The sequence below is a fragment of the Neomonachus schauinslandi genome, chromosome 12, assembly GCF_002201575.2.
Source record: "Neomonachus schauinslandi chromosome 12, ASM220157v2, whole genome shotgun sequence".
Lineage (NCBI taxonomy): Eukaryota > Metazoa > Chordata > Mammalia > Carnivora > Phocidae > Neomonachus > Neomonachus schauinslandi.
Window position 1 is genome coordinate 38,586,148 of NC_058414.1, and position 13,070 is coordinate 38,599,217.

General features: G+C 41.4%; 1 protein-coding gene across 1 annotated transcript in view; it reads right to left on the reverse strand.

Annotated features, from left to right (window-relative positions):
• Window positions 1-13,070, reverse strand: part of SLC25A13 (solute carrier family 25 member 13) — a 177,130-nt gene that overhangs the window by 77,135 nt on the left and 86,925 nt on the right. The window contains exon 5 of the mRNA XM_021689816.2: window positions 11,615-11,754. Coding sequence (XP_021545491.1) covers window positions 11,615-11,754 — 140 coding nt within the window. The remainder of the gene's footprint in view (window positions 1-11,614; window positions 11,755-13,070) is intronic.

Here is a 13,070-nt window from a genome sequence, read left to right on the forward strand (position 1 = left end):
AGACCAACCTGCTCGGAATTTCAAATTGGGAAACAGACAACAAAGTGGGGGTGGGTGCTCACACGGCAGAGCAGGGGATGCATCTGTAACAGGGATGGTGTCACTACCCGTTTCTGTGCCTACACTTCAGGATCCAACATTTACTAGCGGGGATCCCTCGATCGCAGAACATGAAAGCACTTTTAACTCTAATGATGAATAACTTTAGAATACATTTCCAACAGCTCTGAAAGATTGGGGACACCATAAATTCCATGAAAAACAAGAAGCTAACTGAACATCATTCTCTAAATAGTAGGATAGAGTGAAAACATTTAGTTGTTTCCTCAAACTAAAGGCAGTTTGCTGAAGAAGTGGGTTGCCTTGTGAAGAACAACTGTTTATGTCATGACTATTTAGTCTTCTGGGTGAAGAAATAAAGCTATTACCTCAACCAACACAACAACCATGTTAACAGCATTTAGTGAACATATATTATGCACCAGATACTGTTCTAAAGCATTTTACAGTTTAAACTCACTTCCTGCTCACAGCAACCCCATGAGCTGGGCACTATTATTAACTTTATTGTGGCAGTTGAGGAAACGAAGTCTCACAGGAAGCAGCGAAGCTGGAATGCAAACCCAGGCAGTTCTGCCCCCTGACGATGCCCCTAACACTTCAGCACAGCGCCTGGGGAGCCTGGGTCATGTGACCGTCAGGAATCTGATGACAAAATATATCTGACACTTAGGAATCTTAATAACTATGAAAAGACAAAAATTCAAGTGTGCTTTTAAATTATTCTTAATGCTCTAGATTTTTTGTTGTCTGTTTTCATGAGAAAACAGTAAAATTTGAGACTTTTTCCTTAAGGAAGATGTCTTTTATGTGCTCCAAGGGCTAGGATTGTTCTCCCAGCAAGAGTGGAGACCACGGAGAAGAGGAACCATATCTAAAGGTCTTCTGGCCTTGCTCACTTACAACCCTAAGAGACTGAGTAGAGAAAGACAAATAAGGAGGCCTTAGGGAGCCAACACATAGATACTCTATAAATACTTAAGCTGAGGGGTGTCTGGGTGGCTCAGTCGTTAAGCATCTGCCTTCAGCTCAGGTCATGATCTCCAGGTCCTGGGATCGAGCCCCACATTGGGCTCCCTGCTCAGCAGGGAGTCTGCTTCTCCTTCTCCCTCTGCCTCTCTCCCTGCTTGTGCTCTCCCTGTCTCTCTCTCTCAAATAAATAAATAAATCTTTAAAAAATAAATAAGTAAATACTTAAGTTGAGAATGAATGACTTTTGAAATAGATATTCAGGCTCGCTATTGATGGCAGAGTGACTGAAAATCAAAGCTCTTCACTGGCACCTCCAAAGCTGTTTAAAGAAAACCTAATGCATACCCATAGAGCCTAGACCCTGATGGCTTCTAGATCTGAACCCAAGGGGATAAAAGTGGGACAGAGAGCTTGGAGATGCACGATGTAGGGCTTAAGTAAAATAGTGATCGTTTCCAAAATGAGCAGAGGAGCAGAGAACAATGGGAGAAGCAAGAGTTACATTCAAATCTTTAAAGGTTAAAGGACTACCAGGGACAAAAAAGAAGTTAGACTGGTCCTCTGTATCTCTTTAAAAAAAAAAAAAAATGGAGAAAAAATATAGGGATCAGGTTTTAGCACAAAACACCAAAGTCTTTAACCTATACAACTCTTCAGCAATGAATCAGGCTACACCGCAAAGTAGCAGGTTCCTAGTCACTGGCAATATCTGAGCAACAACAGGCTAAGGAACATATGTCAAGGAACCTCTTTATTTTAATACAGGGAGTTATGGAAGCAATCTGTTATGATGACAAACATCTGAAGTTTGGAACAGGAATGAGCAGAGCTCAAGTATCAATCATGACACTCCCAGGAGGATTAGGGGAGTATATATCTTAGAGCCCCTGCAACATCGACCGTGGAGGGTTGTAAAAACGAGACGTCATGCATGACAGGCACTTACTAAGTGGGAACTTTGATTTTTGTTGAGGTGAATGGTTTAAAATCCTCTAAAGACCCTTTCAGTGTTAGGTTCTTTGAGTCTTTAAAAAATCACCTCATAAGGAACAGTGGCTCTGCTGAGTCATTCTGAACCAGCCACAGAAACAGAGAGATGAAGACCAGATCGGGTAGAGAACACAGTAATGGCTGAACGCCCAAGCACTTAATTACAGGCCAGAGGCCAGGCCAAGAACTTAAAACATGGTACTTCATGAAAGCCTCACAATAATTCTGTCAAGTAATTATTATCTTCATCTTCCAGAGAGGTACCTGGAGCTCTGGGAGGTTAACTAACTAGTCCAAAGTCACACAGCCAGGAAGTGGCAGAACTGGGATCTATTCTGAGTTATTGTCTGATTGTAAAACTGGGATTTTTAACCACTAGCTGATGCTGCCTTGGGTAAAATTGTAAGAGGATTGTTAACAGATAACTGGAAAAGAGATTTTAAGAAAAGCTTTGGTGACGACTTAATACATAAAATGGAGCAAGATAGATCTCAAAGAATTCTCCCCTTGGATGATGAGAGAGATAGAAGCATCTACCATGAAGGAAAACACCTAAGGGGAAAGAGACGAGACAGTTGCCGATGAGAAACTTGGGGCGAGATGGGCTTAAGTTATAAAACAGAAGTTGAGCTATAAACAAAAGAAAACTAGAGGTACAGACAGAAATATAAATGTGGGAAAGGGAGACAACAGGATTTCAGTGGGGGAGAAAACCAAAAGCTACCATTTAACTGTTACTAAGTGTATGTTACGCTGCAGCGACTATTGTGTTTTCCCTGTTTCATCTCTATGAATCCTCCCAACGGACTTACGAGGTGGGCCCTACAATCACCTCCATTTAGTAGTTGGGAAAATGAAGTAAAGAGCAGCTCAGGGTCACATGATGCTGAGGATGAACCTGGACATGCACCTGAGCGGTCCGGCTCTGGAGTTGCAATCTTAACCTACATGGACTGTCTGTTCCTTTTCGGGGGACGCCTAGCAAAAACCCGAAGAAAAAAATAACACTTGTAGAAATAGAGGAGATCGGCCCACAGTACATCAAAAGAGCAGCCAAGTGACCAAAGAATGCAACTGATATCTAAAAAAAGTGAGTATGGAAATACAACAGAGGGCCTGGGACCTGGTGGGAAACCCAGAGAGCTGGGAAGATGGCACAGCCCTGCCAAGGGAGCTCAGCTCTCACCAGTGCCAGGCGACGGGGCGCTTGCTAAGTGCTGCTGACAGGGACGGCAAAGACTAAGGAGAAAGGGCCATCCTCCACCCGAGGCCACAAGGTCACAGAGCAAGGAGCCCCAGGGCTATCTCGAAGGCAGTTCTGCTCAAGCACATGAAAGGAGGCCCAATTTCTCTTTCTTATTTGCCAGCGAACGGTTTTCTGTTCCTGCTATTCTGCTGCATGATGATTAATGGAATAGGCTTTTACTGCAGCCGTTTCCAACTACTTCAGCACACCCATTCAGATTGCTGGAGGGAAAGAAAAAAATCAAACTCTTCAAAATTGCTAGCTGTACAGAAATAAACATATAGAGGGGGGGTTACACCACTTCAGGTCTAACATTCATGCTTCTAATAGTTCCAGGCCTGTCATTTCCTTAATAATGTCCAATTTTCAAGTGGGTATATTTTGAATGCAAAAATTCTCTCCACCTCTATTCAGACATGCAAGTTTGTGCTTCAGCCTGAGGACAATTTATCAGAACAAAAACAAAACAAAACAAAACAAAATAGACCAACAGACCTTCAAAACAAGCAGCAGATCCAGATGATTTATATTATAAAGCCAAGAACACCAAAAAAGACCCCTGGCTAGTTTGCATGTTTTGTGTTTTGTACAGCTATGAAATTAAAAAAAAAAAAACAACTAAAACTTTAATAAAAGGAGGGAGTTATCAATAAGGATATGACTCAAAAGAATTCTGGGGAAAATGCAGGTAATTATTTAAGAAAACAAGGAAGAAACTGTATAAAGATTTGCTTTAAAAATATGGTATCACATTTAGCCCTCCTTTAAATAAATTCTGTATTACATTGAGTTTCAGAACCTGTATTCAACATACAAGTATCCGCTTCATTTTCACAATCCTGTGCTAATTCGGAGGGGAAAAAAATCTAGTTAAAATAAAGATCCACATATTACTAAACAGAGTTAAAAACAGAACTTAGCAAAGGAACAGGGAGAGAGATAAGTAGTTCCCATTCGTGACGTTTTTCTGTGTCCCCCATATTCCACCCATGCGGCCAGACTTCCAGAGTTCAGGGTGAAATTTCATCCCCAGTTCACTGGGTGGGGCCTTTAATTGAAAAAGTCCTTAGCAGAGCATTGCATGTGGCCCTGCACGCACAGCAACACCTCGGCAGAAACCAAGTTCAGAGCTCTTCCATCTCGATTTCCTTACTCTTCTGATTTAACGTTAAACTTCACAGTGGGTAGCAGCTGGGGAGATGTTGTATGGAGTGCTCATTTTTACCAGGATGTTACTGTAAAAGCCTGCACACCAGGCTGCTCAGCAAAACAGCAAGCAGACAAACACCACGGACGCAACAGCATGATGAATTCTCATTTCCTCTGCCCAGAGAGTGGAAAGTGCAACGTGAACGCAATGCGTCCTGCATCTAATTCTCCAAGTGACCGGGACAGGACCACATCTGCAGTCACCCACCACCAAACTAGCAATGGCTTCCAGCTGAACACAAAATACAATCTAATCTCCTAGAAGAGCTGAGGGCAAACAACATTAGCTACTTTCCCTCGTTTCATTTTGGAATATCAAGTTGGGGCTGTATTTATGAAACACTACCGAAGCTGTACTCAGACTCCATCTGGTCCAACTTAAAGATCAACATAAAAAGCACTCACATGTTAAAAATGCAAATATAATCATGGTCTCTGGCTACTAAAGATCCATGGTCTAGGTATTTTAACTAATACAGATGGCAAGGTGAGGGACAAAAGAGAGATACAAATGGCTTGGGTTATTCGATCCTAAACAAGGACCTTGTTACTGTCTACTAACCTGTTTAAACGACTATGGCTTCAGTGAGTTTGACAAGTGATGGTTTTTTGTTCACACCTGACGTGTTCTATCAATTCCAAAGCTTGAGAATTTGATGTTGCCATGGCTGAAGGCTACGTTTCCTTCTGTTTGGTGGTGGTGGGGGGGTGTACAATTTCTTTTTTGTGTTGAAAGCTTTGCCTTTACCAGGATGGCATGACGAGTACAGCGCTGTTAAGTGACGGTGACTCTAAAGGGTCGACCACAGCTGGCCAGGAGCAGCCGATCTCTGGCCGGAAGAGTGACAGGCGACAACCACCAGCGCCTGGAAACAGTAGCTTCCAGAGCTCTACTCTCTAGGGCTCAGAAACGAAATAACCAAAACGTCCATTTTACACTGAAAAGACTAGCCCGGATCTGTACACCATGCTGACCCACAAGCCAAAATGGGTCAATTTCACTTCACAAAAATAACCCAAGTTGTTCAGTTGCCGTTATTAGCATGAAAATATGCTCTGGCATCCAACAGGACTGTCACGGAACTCGAGATCCTTGCCAGTGTGTGTGTCCAGTCTAGGACACGAGACAGCTCTGATTCCCAGGTGCTACTCCCAACTATCTACAGTGACTCATCCTCTTCTGACAAAAGGGGGACCTGAATAAAGTTACAGTAAAACACCCACACCTTTGTGTTCAGGGCTCTCTGTTGGGTTAGGTAACTTCATTCTTAAATTCTATTTGAGGAGAAGACATTTAGAGAGGATTTTTAGCCCCATTCCCTCCCAAGTCAGCAATCCTATTTCTTGGGAAATTAAAGCAACCCAAACTTCAAACTCTGGCCTCTTCGTGAATTCAGAGCATTGCTCATTTCTTGATGATTTCTTTTCGAGCAAGAGGAGGAAGGCCCTTGGAAACAGAAGAAATTTCCTGGCTCCGTAAAATGAGGAACAGAATTCCTTGGAAATGCCCAAGTCTGTGGGCCCATAAGTGGGGCTCCTATAGTACCATCTGACCTCCAAGGAACTGAAGAGGTGGAAATAGCCCAGCAGCACACAAGTGAAGAGCGATTACAAGCAAAGCACTGCTCTGCAGCCCCTCGGGAAAACCGCCTCCTCTGTGTGCCCCATTTCAGTAACCCATCACCACCCTTCCACTTGCCCGAGCCTGAAACTCACCTAAAAAAAGGTGTGAACTGGGAGTTTTACCTTATCCTTAACTGTCTCCATCCTATTAAATCACTAAGCCTGATCAGGCCTATCCCTTCACTTTCTCTTGAATCCACCTGCTTTGGCTCATCACCATTACCATCCAACCAAGGCCACTGTTGTTTCTCTCTGGAATTAGAAAGTGACCAACCAGTCTTCCCTGACCTCAATGAGATCCCACTCCATTGGATTTTCCACACAACAGCCAGGACGATCTTTCTGGAACACAAATCTGATCATGTTTGCCTGTCTAAGCTTCCACCAACACTGGGATGAAAACCTGAAAACCCGATTCTGTGCTTTTTAAACAGTCAGGGTTTTTGTAGTCTAGACCAGTGTTTCTCAATGTGTGGCCCTTGGACCATCTGGAATATCACAATTCAGGATTCTTGTTTGAAAGGCAGTTTCTTAGGCCCTGTCCAGACCTACTGAAACAGACCCTTGAGGGGCAGAGAGGCCACGATTCTGTCTTTTAAAATAATCACTTCAGAAAAATTTTACCCAAAATCTGAAAAACATTGCTAGAGACTTATGAAAATTAAAATCAGCTTCAGTTCCACATATCTCACCTTGAACAACTCCAGAAAACTAAGCCTCTGTGTCCTCATCTTTCATACAGAAACAATGGCAAATGCTTAACATCTAAGATGATCACAAGGACAAAAACGAGTAAAAGCACTTTCTAAGCTGGAAAATGCTATGTGAGAGGTAACTGAAAACAGATTTCTAGTTAACACATATATTGCATTTGGTAGCCATCCTAGACTTTTCTATTCTGAATCTGGAGCAACTAGAATCTATGTGTAGATTATTTTAAAATTATTAATAATATGTGAAATATATACCTATGATTATAAAAGATCATCAAAATGACACCTGAAAATGTCTTACCTGAAAATGACAGGGGTGCCTGGTTGGCTCAGTCGGTTGAGCACTGGACTCTTGGTTTTGGCTCAGGTCATGATCTCAGGGTTATGGGATCGAGCCCTGTGTGGGGCTCTGCGCTCAGTGCAGAGTCTGCTGGAGATTCCCTCTCTCACCCTCTGTCCCTCCCACTTGTGCTCTCGCTCTCTCCCTCTCTCTAAAATAAAGAAATAAATCTTAAAAAAAAAAAAAGGTAACTGAAAATGACAGAAACACATACCCCTACTAAGGGCCTCTTTTGTTATATTTGGCAATTAATGGATGGGGGTCAGGAATGCTCAATGTCCAACAAGGCATGACTGTACACCATTCAGAAGCACAGCCCTTTCCAGGAACAGAAACTAGTTTTTTATAGCCTTGGCCCTGGAGATAATGTAATAAAATGGCAACAGCATAATATTTTTAATCCCTCACAAGTCTGTGATCTTATGGAAGAAGCTACTAAGCTCTAATAGTTTCTGTGTACTCGTTTGGGGTACTCCTTTGGGAACCCAGTGAAAGCCATGAGCATTTTCCCCAGAAAATTACCGGTAAATGCAAACTTTTACCTAGAGTCCGTTTATTCTTTTGCATACAATAGGGGGTAATGATAATTACCTCTCACAGTATTGGGATGCTATTATCAGAAACAGAATATTTAAAAGCACTTCATAAATTATAAAGATTGTTACTATTATTACTTCTATTTTCAAGAGTGAATCTTAGTACCAACAGAATAATTTAGCAGAAAAGTTTAAGAGGTCTCACTCTGTGCTCACATTTGCCTATGATGTCCACACAATAACCAACTAAAAATGATCTCCCAAAGAAGATATACAAATGACCACTAAGCACATGAAAAGACACTTGGCATCATTAGACATTCAGAAAATGCAAATCAAACTCACAAATGAGATACTGCTAAGAGGCCTAAAGCGAAAGGCCTCAGTTTCTCATCTGTAAAATGGGGTAGTTAACTAGATGTACTTATGCTGGTATCTGGTCCTTTAAGTTTGTCCTTTCGATGGCTGCCCTGACCACACTTGGAATGTTGGTTTCAGCTTTACAGCTGCCATAAGGGTCTGTGCTACAAACTCCTGAGGGTTTTTGCTACAAGAGAGCAGCCTTGTGGGGTGTACACACTTGCTTGCAGCTGTTCCTTCTGAGCTATCGGATGGATAAACACAGCAACAACCCCTAGACCTGTGCATTGTAAGGATCTAAAAAGTTGTTATCTCTGTACCTCTTGGCCCTTTGCACAAGGCCTCTGGACAAACCCTGCATGTTCTGCAAACATTTGCTCAACTGGGTGGTTTGTCTCAAGCGAGTCATAATCACAGCACAAGAAATACTCTGCACAGGGTAGAGAGTTTAAGTTGATGCCATTTATGAACAGGAGTTCCATCAGGTATAGAAGAAGAGTATTTCTCCAAATTGTTTTCTAAAAAATTCAGTATATTAAAACCCATTTTCAACTAGCAACCATAAAATTGAAATCAAGAATAGATGTATATGGGCGCCTGGGTGGCTCAGTTGGTTAAGCGACTGCCTTCGGCTCAGGTCATGATCCTGGAGTCCCGGGATCAAGTCCCACGTCGGGCTCCCTGCTCAGCAGGGAGTCTGCCTCTCTCTCTGACCCTCCCCCCTCTCATGCTCTCTATCTCATTCTCTCTCTCAAATAAATAAATAAAATCTTTTAAAAAAAAAAAAAAGAATAGATGTATGTGGAAATATTCACAATATTTTAAAATACACCTACATACCCTCATATCAAACTACTCCCATTCACACATACACACTCCTCATGTAGTTAAGAGAGGACGACAGACCTGGAGACAAAACACAGGAGCAGTAAATTCAACAGTATCATTGATGGGGTAACAGGACTGCAGTCCCACTTGCTTCTGAAATTCTTCTCTATCAACTAGGAACAAGACTCTGGGAAGGAGGCTTTGTATCCCTGCTTCTTGCTTCAACACTATCATTTACATGGAAAGTGTAAGTCAGGCATGCTTAGCTCAAAGAATATCAAATTGATTCACCACTTTATGAAGTTACAACCAAAGCACAGAAAACAACACACCAGCAAAGCATTCAAGCAGCGCCCATGACTGGCACCAGCCCAGCGAGTGGGCAGCTTGGCCAGACAGTGAACATGTCAAGTCCTCACAGCCACGTGGTGGCTTATAACAAACTCGCACGTGCTCAGATAGAGTAAAACACTCATACGGGAAGAAAACAGAAATCTGACCTTGCCAGAGAATGGCTCTGCTCACCGGTCACAAGCAGCTGTACGTAGACCAGCACAGGTAACTCACAAATGGGACACTTCAGTTGGCTGGAAGCAGCCCGAACTCCCTTCTAGGACCGTCTGTGGGACAGAGCAGTGTTTTCTCTACATACCACTAAGGCTCCCTGAAAACACAAACACTTCTCAGCTGTCCCGATGGCCGCTCCTCTTCCTTGTCAGGTGCCAGGTAGCAGCATGCCCGGGGACAGGCCTTTCATGGCGCGAGCGGCCAAGCATCTGCTTTCACAACCTTGGCACCAGCCGGGGAGCTGCTGCCTACTTCTGAGCCCTGCCCTAGAGCAGAAAGGCGGGTGTGTGCTCGACAAAGCAAGAGCCCAAAATATAGGAGATTAAGCTTTCTTCTATCTTTAAGAAGTTCCTGCCTACAGAAAAGAGCCCAAAGGAAGCCAACCAAGCATTCGGAGTAGGGGTCTGAAGCTAAACCTGCATTCAGAAAAGAGTTCAAAGGAAGCCAACAAAACATGTGAATGGGGGGTGGGGGAAGTAATCCAACGGTAGACATCAAAACTGGCATTTCACTGACATTCACAGAAAGTCTATCATGATACATCCATTAACTCCTTTAAATCTGGACCTGGAGTGGAATACAAAGCAAGGCCCTCCCCAAGATAATTATCCACCATAACCATTTTAATTTAGTATACATTCAGCACTTGCATTCTGCCTACAAAGTCAAAATCATCCCATGCAGGACACTGTGGGACGTTTTTCCATTTACCATTATAAAAGGAGTCCAATGTAAGTGACTGCCCTACAAGTTGCAGCTGGAAACAATCAGTAATCCCTGAGTCATTTAATCTTTGACTCTGGTTTCTCCATATCTTGTAGAAGGCCTAGAAGCCGCTCTGAGTGGCTTACAGCTGACTCAATTCAGCCTAATTGATACCTGCTTAAAAGGGAAACGTGATCATCCCTACTACTGCTAACATCCCATTAAGGCTAAAAGTTAATTAGGCCGTGTTCCATAAAGTCAATTTGAGGCATTTGTCTCAATAGCATTATTGTAATTATTCCTCATCAAAATGAATACCACCTCCTACTGCGCACCAATGTCTTGTGTAAACAACAGCAAAAATCCAACAACTCACATTCCATTCTACACCTGAGTTATTTAAGTCGGTTTGTGTTTACATAGAACAGAAAAAGGGGATTCATAGACATTAACATTTTAAAAAAATACAAAGGTATGTTTAAAACATCTTGCTTTAAGTTTCTGAAGGCCGGGAAAATAATAGCAAACTAAATAAATAGCATGACAAATTTTATATATCATAACAAAACCACTAAAAGTCAAAAACAGAAGTACCTATTAAAGTCAACCTAGTACATATGCTCGTGCCTGAGAGTGGATCCCACAAAATGCTGACTGAATGAGCACATGACACAGCCTACTCGCGTGCGTGTGTGTGTTTGCGTGCATGCATTCTTGAGCCTTGAACATCCACCCTGACACTACACCTTGCCACCACACCTCAGAAGGCTCTGGCAAAGTCTTAGGCACATGAAATAAACAGGGGCAGCAGGATACCCCCAAAGACATTTCTAGTGACAAAGGAAAGAAGGTCATTTCCCTGGCAAATTTTCCCTCAAGACCCAGAATTTAAACACAGCAAAATAATGGCCTTCAATGAGTCTTTTTAAATTACATTTAATAAAATATAAATAAAATTAAATGTTAGAGAAACAAAACAAATGCATCAAAGTCCAAAAGAAAGAATCATACAGCCTACATACCATACAGATATTGACCTTTAGTGACTAAATGTTAATATTGGAATTAAAACATTCTAAGAATTACACTTCAGGAGGACAACTAAAGTGCAATCATGTTTTGTTACTACTTGTCCACTGGCATCATCAGTGGTCTAATGATGGGACCACAAAATATTGGTGTATAGTAGTGGAACTAGTCATAAGCCAAGAATTCAAGTTCCAATCCTGCCCCTTCCCCGACTTATGTGACTTTTCAGCAAATCACTTGATTTCCTGGGGCCTCAATGCATATTCCTTTTCCACAGGAAGGGATTCTACACAGTCTGTAGGAACCCATTTAATCATATCTTGTTTACATACTAATGAAGACATACTTTCAAATAGGATGGTTTGTCTAGGTTAGCAATTTTGAGGTAAATCAGGATCCCAGTTTTACTTATTTACTCTTTAAGAGCTGGACCCACCAGTAAAAACTGAGTGAATTCTGCATATGTCAGGTGTCTTTTTCTTTCTTTTCCAAAATGTAGTTGCACAAATTCTGAATCCCAGTTAAATGGAATACGTTGATGAATTGTGGTCTGTCCAAAAACTTGCTTAACGTCCTCTGAAAAGAGAAAAGAAAGATAAAAACAAATTAGATTTATCCTTATATAGTAAGTTACTAAAAGGATATTGCTACTTTCTCCTTATAAAAAATAATTCAACTTTAAAACCACACAGGTTATAAAACCGTGGCAAAAATAAAAGTTGGAATCTTCATGCAATCAGTCAAGAAACCAAAATTAATAGTCCCACCAATAAAGAGAAGAAAAAATCAAGAAGTCACACACAGATACACGCATGCACGCACGCACGCCTAGAAGGCAGTAGGAAACCAAACCAAAATAATCATCTAAATCTAATATCATCATCTCACATGTTTTGTTTCAACAAGTATTATTTTCTAAACACAGGGGACATATGTACATATAGAAACACACACAGCACTATACAAGTCTTAAATATAGTCCTTTTTCAAGTTATTAAAAAGTTCTCGACTCTTTAATAATATTGGTTCTCCCAATCCATGCGCATGGAATATTTTTCCATCTGTTTGTGTCATCTTCAAGTGACATAAGTCAGGCAGAGAAAGACAAATACCATGTGACTTCACTCCTATGTGGAATTCAAGAAACAAATGATGGTGACTACTTTATCATGGTGAGCACTGTATATATAGATAGATAGATAGATAGATAGATAGATAGATAGATAGAATTGTTAAATCATTATGTTGTACTCCTGAAACTAATACTACACTGTATGCTAAATACACTTCAATTTTTAAAAAAAGTTACTGAGGATTTAGAAATCAGTCAGATATATTGTGAAGCACATACTCAACAGCACTAAGACCATTTGAGCTTTAAAAAGTTCCACTAGTCCTGAGAGAAAGGCGTTTAAAGACAAAGGTGATGGGGAAGTAGAGCCCACAGCCCAATTCTTCAACTTGATACAGCACATCGTCCACAGAATCCCATTTTAGATGGGCACCAAATGTACTAGTAATGATCCTTCACCTCTTTTGAGCCTCTACCACAAATATATCGGTAAGAAAACTGACAAAGAAAACAAAAGGAAAAACCTGACTTTTCTAAAGCTTCACATTTCTATTTACAAGTCTCCCCCCTCCCAACAAAAATGTGTTTGGAGGGCAGAGGGACACAAATTATTATATTAATGGAATTTTGTCCTGGCCTTCACTTCCTTAAATATATCTACCAAACCTGCTCATTTTTATGAGCAAACTGTGCCTGATACCTTGGGGATTCCCCCTCCCCTTGCACCCATTAAAAAAGAAAAAAGAAGTTAGTCCTTTAGTTCTCCAAAAGGAGCCAAAAACTTTGGCACAGGTTTCCACTGTTTCCCCCAAATTTCCTA